We start from the raw sequence: 9,527 nt of genomic DNA, 5'->3' as shown, positions 1-9,527 counted from the left end.
CAAGCTTTTGAAATACAACACATTGTTAAATATTTAACCAGTGGTTTCCAACCTTTATGGATTCGGATGTCTTACAAAATGCAGCGTGTAGTCAAGGTCACGTTTCAGTTGTCTATGAGCTGTTCACAGCTCAACTACTTCTCACATGTTTGATTTTCATACATCTTCACATCATCCAATATGTCACCAAAAAAATCAAAGATCAGAGAAAAGTCCAAACCCTAAGAAATAGATTTTTTTTTCTTTTTTTATCATCATTTTGTTTTTTCTTCTTTTCTGTCCCATTAAATATGCAACAAGCCCTCAGAGGTATCTGCTGTCTTTGCATTTAAAACTATCTGAATATAACGCAGTTCAAACCTCCACAGCTACAGCAGTAACACGCTGCTGACACCCTGGTGCTTCACGATTAATAATCTAAAGGCTGTCATGTACAATAACACATCAGTCAGAGGGACCAAACCAGGACTTTATGACTCCAACTACATGTGGAGATTATACTCATGTACTTTTACTGAAGTAAGACGTTTTGCTTGTAATCGAGTATTTTTACCTTGATGAATTGGTGCTGTTACTCGAGTAAATAATCTGAATACTTCTTCTACCACTGCACAGTACAAAAAAAGTCCATATTTTGTGTCATTTTTATTATTTTCTTAGCTCCACGTGTGAACTCTTGTGGTGACGTCTGATGCTCCGTTACAAAGTGCGACTGTTTGAGCGTTGCTTATTCTCACGTATAGTTTAGCTCTTTATTAGATATCAGGAACTAAATTGAAATCGGAGTAGTCTCCATTAAGCGGCAAGGTGTGGTTTTAGAGTGGTGCTAAGTAGCGAGGAAGTGCTGACAAGACAGAGGACTAATGCACCTTTCTATCCATTACCGGTTTGTCTACCTGTCTGCTCTGTAGCCCAGGACCGGTGGCTATACCATCTCCCGCTATGGCACTAAGTGCTCTCCGGATCAGGCGCCTGCATGGTGGTGCTCGGATGATGCAGCAAATCCATTCAGCATTGATCCTCTCCCATTTAGACGGAAGATAAACATTTTATACGAGGGAGCCATATTCACACAGATGGATGGGTGGAAATGCAGCATTATAATGGTGGAGTGCAGTAATGCTGTGTGTTTCCTTTGTCGGTGGATGCAAAGCGCTGTGAAAAGGGTATATGCCATCGCTTCAGTGTGAGGTTTTCCAGCAGAAGGGTAGAAACAGACATGTCAGCAGCACATTGGCAGAGTGATAAACCCCTTGGCAACGCAACATAGAGTATTTTATAAAATGAGAGACTGCAACGCCTCCCCCGATGGAGAGCAGGGAATGTGCTGCTGGGTGGGTACGAGGAGGACAGCAACAGATGATAAGGACACATTTAACGGGCTTTGTGTGACATGTGGACTCGGTATGTGGGTGCGTGTAGGGGCTGCAGGTTTGTGACGGTGTTTAATGACTTGCGGACGGCGGCGGAGAACGACACCGAACGCGGTGGTAATTGTTTGCTGATGGAAAGCTCCACTGACAGAAACCAAGAAAAAAACAAATTAATGGGAGCCTTATCAGTTAAGACTTACAGAGGTTGACACGCCAGGGCATTGGTTGGTCACTGTGATAAATGCTTGTTATTGGCTCTGCCCTATGGAGCATTTAACTGGCGTTACCATTAAAGCTTAATGCGGGGCTCCTCTTTGACCTTGATGAGGGGAATCCTGTCACAAGCCTTCGCAGGCGGCGTAAATATCAAAAACAGCTCCCTCTTCGCTAATTTGGTAGGAGAGACCCACGTTTTAGGTTTCAGGCTCGCGTTTCTCGTAACATTACATGGTTACTGTGGCGATTTAGTAGCTAGGCTGGAAGAAAATGTTTGATATCCACGTCATCATTCTTCCTAGTAAACATGATGTCACCTTTACCTTTCATGGGCTTTCTCATAACAGATATCTACAACTCAGTGGGAGATGTCTGCAATTATTTAAGCTAAATTCTGACTAGTTGTGATTCCAGTTTCAGACATTTATCTTGACTGGTCGTAATTTGAGTTTAAGATGTCTTTAATTGCCCCTAATTCAGGATTAGATATTTTAAATTAGGTTTGAACTCGTCACAATGAAGTTGAATGTGAATTTTCCCGGTCACGATGTAATTACAGATATCTAAGAGTTGTCACTTCGAGAAATGATGTGGCTGATACATCAGAAGGCAAACAACAGGCGGAGGCAGCTTTGCTTTTCAGAACCACCTATGACGAGCCTTTTTTGCGGCCACGTCGGAGCGGCCCGAGGCCGTAGTTTCTAGTAAATTTTGACCACAAGTCTCAAACGAACCAAACTCTCGTTAGCCACAAATTCCTTACTGATGAGCTATTTCTGCTTCGTGGAATTTCCCAGGGACATTATCCACCACAGCAACCGCCATTACTTCTGCTCGTCCTGCTCAAATTCTTCGCCGGACCGGTATCCAATGGGAAGTCTGGGTCTGGCACAGCGACTTAGACTAGTCATAATGATGTTTGAGATATCTGCAGCTATTACTATGATTAGTCTCTAGCTGTCGTTTTGACTCATCGGAATTAAGCTATAGATATCTGAAATGGAGATTCTCATTAGTCACAGCTTAATTGCGACTAGTCGAAATGACGATGATAGCTGTTAAATGGAGAAGCCGTGGGTTCACATGTATTCAGGGCCTGTGCCGACATGCCTGTGCGCCTTTCTCCGGCGCAATGTGTTGACTTTTATCAGCCGACTGCAACGCTGTCCTGAGCCGGAGCGGGACACGCAGTATCTTGGCATTCCGTTGCTTTTTCTGAGCGAAAAAGAGTGATGGCTTGATTCTGCTCATTGATTTTTCTTTACAAAGCAGCAGTGTGTCAGGACTGATTGGGAGAAGGGTTGAGGAGAAGTGGCCTCTGGGGTCATTTACGAGGCAGTCCGTGACTAGATCTTAAGCAGTTGAAACAGATGAGTTTGAGGTTATCTTTGTGGGGAACAGTGTGTAATCCTTGTACACAGCCACTGAAGTGAAACAGAGCAGAACGTCTTACAGTTTGGCTATTTCTCTCTTTTAATCCTCTCTTGTTTTGCTGTTTTGTTTTTCTGCAAATGCAATCTTTTTGAAATTTTTTCTCTTTTGTCTCTCCCCTCCCCTCCTTTCTCTCAACCTCAGGTCCGCTCACAAAAAAACATGATGAGTCTACAATGAACAGACCCAGGGATGAAGGTATTTTAATTGCATGTTTTTTTTTTTTTTTCCTCGTGCTCCATTTTTCAAGCTCCGTGGGGAATGTGGTGTTTGCATCTATATTAATAACCATGTTAGCGTCATCGCTCTAATGTGCACATCACACTGTCTATTGTTACCTCCTTTTATTCGCATCTGTCATCCCTTCCTATATGCATGCATTTATCTAAATAAAAGCTACGCACAAAATTCTGCATTTCTCCCCACCCTTCTGTCACGTATGCTCCTTTTTGCACGGGGAGCTAATTTATTTTCCTTTCTCGGCTTGCTATGTGGTTGATCAACCACACGCTGATGTTCTGGCCATCCTGCGAGATGCATCACTGAAAATCAATATTCTGTCACCTGCGCTTTTATTCCGGCACTAAAGTTCTTATAAAACGCTCTGCTAAATTATTGCTCTTCATTATGTTATTGAGCTTCGCCCAATCCTTCATTTTTTTAAAGTAGGAAAAAAAAGCGAACGGTATTTCTGCACATTTCTGCTATTGCTGTACATTTTCAAGTTCGCTGCAGCCGAAGGGAGATGCTCTCACCGCTCTTTACTGGTGCAGCCAAAATCCGTGCAGACAGCATGTGCATCTGTTTCTGTACACGTGCCCAAACGTACTGTATATTACATAGCGCTGCGCACCCATACGGCAGAGTTTCCATTTGTGCATGTGTGTTTGCTTGAGCGCATGTGCAAACCTACACATGCATGCATGTGCTCTAATTTGTGCCAATACGTGTGTGTGTGTGTGTGTGTTTTCTTTTTTTCTTTCTTTTTTTTTTCAGTATTTTGGGCTCCGTGCTATTTGGGTATTGAATTCTCTCTCTCTCCCTTGCATCTCTAATTGCTATGGTTTAAAAAGAGACAGATGTAGCTAATCCAATTGTGTGGTTTCTTAACGGTGAAAACAGAAGGAAGGATTCATGCAGGATTGTAGAGGAGAGGAGCAGAATGATAGAATAGAGATGAAAGAAAAGGAAAAGCTAAGCACTGCGAGAGCGCCGGGGAGGGCAACGAGAGGAGGGAGCGGAGGGGAAAAAATAGTCATAATGAAGACAAGTGCATGATGAAATGACATTTATACAGCTTCCAAAGTGAGAGAGATGTGAAGAAAGAAAGAGGGAGAGGGTGGATGAGTAGGAGACTGGTAGAGCTTGACATTTATGCCGACACCTGATGGATCTTGACAGGATCAGGAGGGCTGGGTTATGGCTGAATTCCTCACTTTAATTGCTCAGGTATGGATTTGGACACAGGTTCCTTAACATTGTTGTAAAGTAGTAGTAGTACCAGCAGCTTATTTTATTTATTTATTTATTTTTGACGATTGTTTGTAAGAAACTGCATTGCTTGGGTGTGGGTGCAAAAAAAAAAAAAAAAAAATGTTCAAGTGCTGAGTCAGGCTGGAAACTTTAACGCCCAAATCAATCGAGATTACCATAAGAGAATGAATGAGAGAGGAGCCGAGGAACGGAAAAGGAGAAAGTAGGCAGTTTCTGTTGGGAGGTAAGACATTACTTTGAGAATGGGTGGGCATTAGGGAGGTGGATGTTGAGGAGGATAGTATCAGGTTAGGTGGCAAAGAGAGGAGTGAATAATGTGCCAGTGTTTTGGAGGCAGGCGGGAAAGACAGTGAGCTCCTTGTTGGCCATGTTGGATTTGGGCTGAGTGGAACGCCCTGCACCCCCTCATCACCTCAACCCTTTCACTCATTGGACCATTTCCCTCATTTCAACATGCATCCAACTGTTCTACCTTTTTTTTTATTTAACATTTTTGCACAAGAGTGAATCTTCTGTCATAGCTTCTGTTGGTTACCTTGCTGGCACTTCTTTGCACCGTGCATGTGTCCAGCTTTTACAAAAAAACGGTATTAACTAGACAAACGTTATTTTTAGCCTTACCTAATGAAAACGTCTCAAAATGTTGTTAGAATAAAAGATAAGAAGTTTTTTTTTTTCTTCCTCTATCCATCCGTGTCATTACGGCTTTGTAGGTATGCATGAGCTTTTTATCTTTCATTCAAAAATCATTAGATTTTTTTTTCCTTACGTCTTAACTTTATTAAGCCTAGAAAATATTTTAGATTTAACTTCTTTAAATATATGTTTTAGTGGTTTGGAATTAAAAACTTGTTTCACTCTACCTTAATAGGACAATTTAAGACACTGAATAAAAGAGTTTTGGAGTCAAAGATCAGGTTTTGTTCAGTTTTATTGTTACACACTTTATGCAGTGATTATCTTGATGCACTGTAACACTGAGAATTTACGTAATGAACCGTTTGTGTTCTCAAAAGTAAAACAACATCAGAGCATGAACAGGTTGCTGCCACTTGAGCTAAAACCCTAAAAACTGTTCATCTGTCTCAGTTAAAAGTGCAACCTGACCATATTTACCTTCAGCTGTCCACTACAGCAGTAGCAGGTCAGGAGAAACTAATAACAGAGATCTTCAGCAGTGAAATAAACCAACCCGCCTTAACGTAAAAGAGGTGACGTGAATAGCCTTGCTCGTCTCGTTGCAGTGCAGTGTTGGGCTGGAATCCTCAACTCCTGGCACTCATGTGGATGTTGCTTTGACATGTACCACCTGCCTAAACATTGGTCCAAACCAAACACACCTCCCCCAGGGCAATGGCACTCAACGCCAGCAGCCTCCCTCCATCCAAATCTGATCCAGCATCCACGGGATGCACTAGAACAAGCCCAATCCATGGAGACCCCACCCCGCAACCTGCACGACTTAACATTAAAATCATGCGCTCCCAATGAAAGTAGTCGGCCTGCCCCACTGCACCACCACGTTCTCTGTTCTCATTATTCATACCATCTCATGTGATCAGTGGACAGCCCTGTTATTGGCTAAAACTTACCATCACTGGCTAGATTTAGATGACGCCCAATAACTACTGCCTACTTCAGCTTTAATGTGTTAGGTGTTCAATTCCAGGTCCAGGCAAGGAGAACAGAGTCTCGTTTAAAAAGTGGGTTCCCTGGTACATTATCCATCCATCCATCCATCCATCCATCCATCCATCCATCCATCCATCCATCCATCCATCCATCCATTTTCTTCCATTTATCTGTGGTCAGGATGTTGTGACAGCCAGGCAGGTCATTCTGGACGTCGCCTCTCCTCAGCGCCCTTTTCCAGCTCCTCCTGGGGGATCCGAGGCATTTCCATGGGACACGAGATATGTAATTTCTTTCAGTGAGGGTCTCCCTCCAGCTGGACGTGTCCAGAAAACCCCCAAAGGCATTCGCCCAGGAGGCATCCTAATCAGATGCCTGAACCACCTCAGCTGGCTCCGTTCAACGGACAGGAGCAGCGTCTCTGCTCCGAGCTCCCTCCAAATGTCCGAGTGCCTCCATTTCCCTCAGACTTCGCCCAGAGGATGGCTCATTTTGGCCGCTTACGTCTCTGATCTGGTCACTACCCAGAGTTCATGACCTTAGCTCATTGAGATCAGTTTCTTTCATCATATATGAACTTCCTCTTCACCTCGACGGTTAGATACAACCTGCACATTACTTCTTACGCTGTATTAGTCTGTCTGTCCATCTCAGGCTCCATTTTTCTGTCAATCGTGAAAGAACACCTGAGATACTTAAACTCCTTGAGGCAGCACATTTCCAAGAACCACAGCATCAGACTCTCATCCTGGATGCTTCAGGCTCAGTAGAAAACAACCAGAAGGTCTGATGAAACCAACAGAACCACGTCACTTGCGAGATGCAGTGGTTCCCAAATCGGGACACCCTCCTCACCTCAGGAGCACCTTGAGATTCCTGTCTGTAAATATCACAAGCAAGACTGGGGGAAAAAAAGGGAAAAACTTTGTGCTATGGATACGAACGCAGCTCTTACGTTGGTTGTACAAGGATCAGATGGCTTGTAGCAGCGGCCTTAGTAGCGCATACTCCTGCAGTATCCCCTACAGGCTTCCTCACAAGAGCCGGCTTGCCGCTCCACGGCGGGGGAGCGAATCCACACTGCTGAAGGTTCCACAGTCGGTTCCCAGCACCATCACAGATAGGCAACTTTTTGTGACCCAGGTGTAAATGAATAAACTTCCTCATCACCTCTTGGAAACTTTCCTGTCACTACTCAACTCAGTATCATCTGTATAGCATTTTACATACAACAAAGAGGAAAACCCAACTGAACACCTACTGAACACAAAGCTGCCTTGATTTTACTCATCAGAGTCGACTTGCAGGTGTTGGGAGAACTACTGCATATGTCAAGCTTTTCACATCCTTTTGAAATTAGTCAGTTGTGGCTGAAGACTACAAGTTTGAACATGAAGACATCTTGGATTGCGACGTTACAAACAAGTGAGCCTGCCAGACCCCTGCAGCCCGATCCTCACCTCTGCTCGAGGCTAGCAGCTCGAGGCTACGTTAGCTGCTACTAGCATGACACAGAATGTAACATTAAGTATTCAACGACGACAACAACCTCCTCTGGTTCCATTAAAGTCTGTAAACACAGGATTAAGAGAGGTGCAACAATGTGAAGAAAAAGGCCGATTGGGCCTTTAAAATGTAGATACATGTCACTGCTTAGGTTCCCCCCTCTCTGAGGATTTAATTTACGGTGTGAGCGCTGCTGTGCGAGCGCTTGATGACAGCCTGCTGATACGTCATTCCTCTATACTGTCCTGGTAATGCCAAGATAACTGAACTTATTTACATATCCTCTGGGAAATCAGCCGAGGTTCAGAATACACCAGAGAAGAGAGAGGAGGAGAAGAAAAAAAAAAAGAGCAGCACGTCAGAGTGTGCGACTGAATGTTTTTTTTTTTTTATTTTATTTTAAGCTCGTGTCTTACGTATGATCCATGAAAGATTGTGTGCATGTGTGAAGCCATATGTGCCATTTTGCCACACTCGTCTGTGTGTGTGTGTGTGTGTGCGCGTGTGTGCGACTGTGAGTGACGCACCCAAGTGCATGTGTAACCTGAGATTCAGGTGGTGATGCAGGCGGGTGTGCAAATACGTGAGTAGAATTTGTTACCACGGCAACAGACATTCAGTGAGTCGGTGCAATGGAATGGCTGGTGCAGTTCTATTAGCGAGAAGCAGTTTCCATAGCGACTCAACATCGCAGCTGCCTATGCAAGAGTTTGTGTGTGTGTGTGAGCGAGCGAGCGTGTGTGTGTGTGCGTGCGCCTCTCTGTATGAATACGGCGTGAATCCTGTGTGAATTTGAGTGTTCATTAGTGTACCTCGCTATGTATGACTTGCTTTGTAACGTTTCATATTTTTTTCATCCTTGCCATCATGTTTTTTTTTTGGTGATGTGAACCTCCCATCCATTTCTCTCCGCCGTCATTTCTTCTCATGCTGCCCTATTTTCATCTCCTTCCTCTCTCTCTCTCTCTCTCCCTGCCTTGCCCCGCCATCTCTCTCTCTCTCTCTTCCTCTCCTCTTATCTCCCTGTCTCCCCCATCTCTGAGTGCTGAAGCTCATCAGGGTAAACAGATGCTGTGGCTGTTATTTATGTTTCCACTTGGTCTGGCTTTCATACAAATTATCCACAGGCCTTGCACAGTGCAGACGCTCAGCCTAACTGGGCTTCACTGGCAGCTCTCTCAGCCTTATCCACGCTCAGACACTCCGACCATACCACAGACGCCGCGAGAGGAGGGGGAGGAGGAGGGTTGTTGGGGATGGAGGAGGGGGGCACACGGGCTGACAGAGTGAACCATAGCAACACACTGATGGGCACAAAGACACCAATAACAGAGAGGGCATCAGAACTTGCCTGCACCATTTGCTCCACGCATGGAGGGGAATAGCAGCAGTTTGGGAAGGTACCATCACCGCTGCACAGGACAGGGGAAGCACACATCACAGGGTAAAATATACAGGATAGGCCCAGTGGGACGACATGAAACTACTAGTCGGCTAGAAATGTTCCATCCTTTGTATTTTAATCTTCTTCTTTTTTTGTGGTTGGAGGGTAGAAAACGCTGCACATGGAGGCTTTCTCTGCTGCAGTCATACATCTAGAGCTGCCAGTTGAAAATAGCTAGACAACCTGTTGCCTTCGAACACACAAGCTGAACTCTCAAAAATGAGTTTGTGATGAGGAAATTTACCCCCCCCAGAAAAAATGAACTAACTTCCACCTTTTGCTAACCTTTCTTTTGCAGATATTCGGGATCGTCGTAAGAAGCCGGTGATGCTGTTCATCCACGGAGGCTCCTACATGGAGGGCTCAGGGAACATGTTTGACGGTAGCGTCCTCGCTGCCTACGGAAACGTAATCGTGGTCACCATGAACTA

At 44.5% G+C, this 9,527-nt stretch overlaps 1 protein-coding gene across 2 annotated transcripts in view; it reads left to right on the top strand.

Moving 5' to 3' along the window:
• Positions 1–9,527, top strand: part of nlgn2b (neuroligin 2b) — a 51,397-nt gene that overhangs the window by 9,866 nt on the left and 32,004 nt on the right. Inside the window, exons 2-3 of one of the 2 annotated variants that reach the window (XM_008289611.1) lie at positions 3,165–3,218; positions 9,395–9,527. In XM_008289611.1, the coding sequence (XP_008287833.1) occupies positions 3,165–3,218; positions 9,395–9,527 (187 nt within the window). The remainder of the gene's footprint in view (positions 1–3,164; positions 3,219–9,394) is intronic. The other variant, XM_008289612.1, reaches the window with a different exon arrangement.

Source organism: Stegastes partitus, unplaced genomic scaffold, assembly GCF_000690725.1.
Source record: "Stegastes partitus isolate 25-593 unplaced genomic scaffold, Stegastes_partitus-1.0.2 Scaffold626, whole genome shotgun sequence".
Lineage (NCBI taxonomy): Eukaryota > Metazoa > Chordata > Actinopteri > Pomacentridae > Stegastes > Stegastes partitus.
The sequence above is the reverse complement of the archived record's forward strand: the minus strand, read 5'-3'. Positions and strand labels throughout refer to the sequence as shown.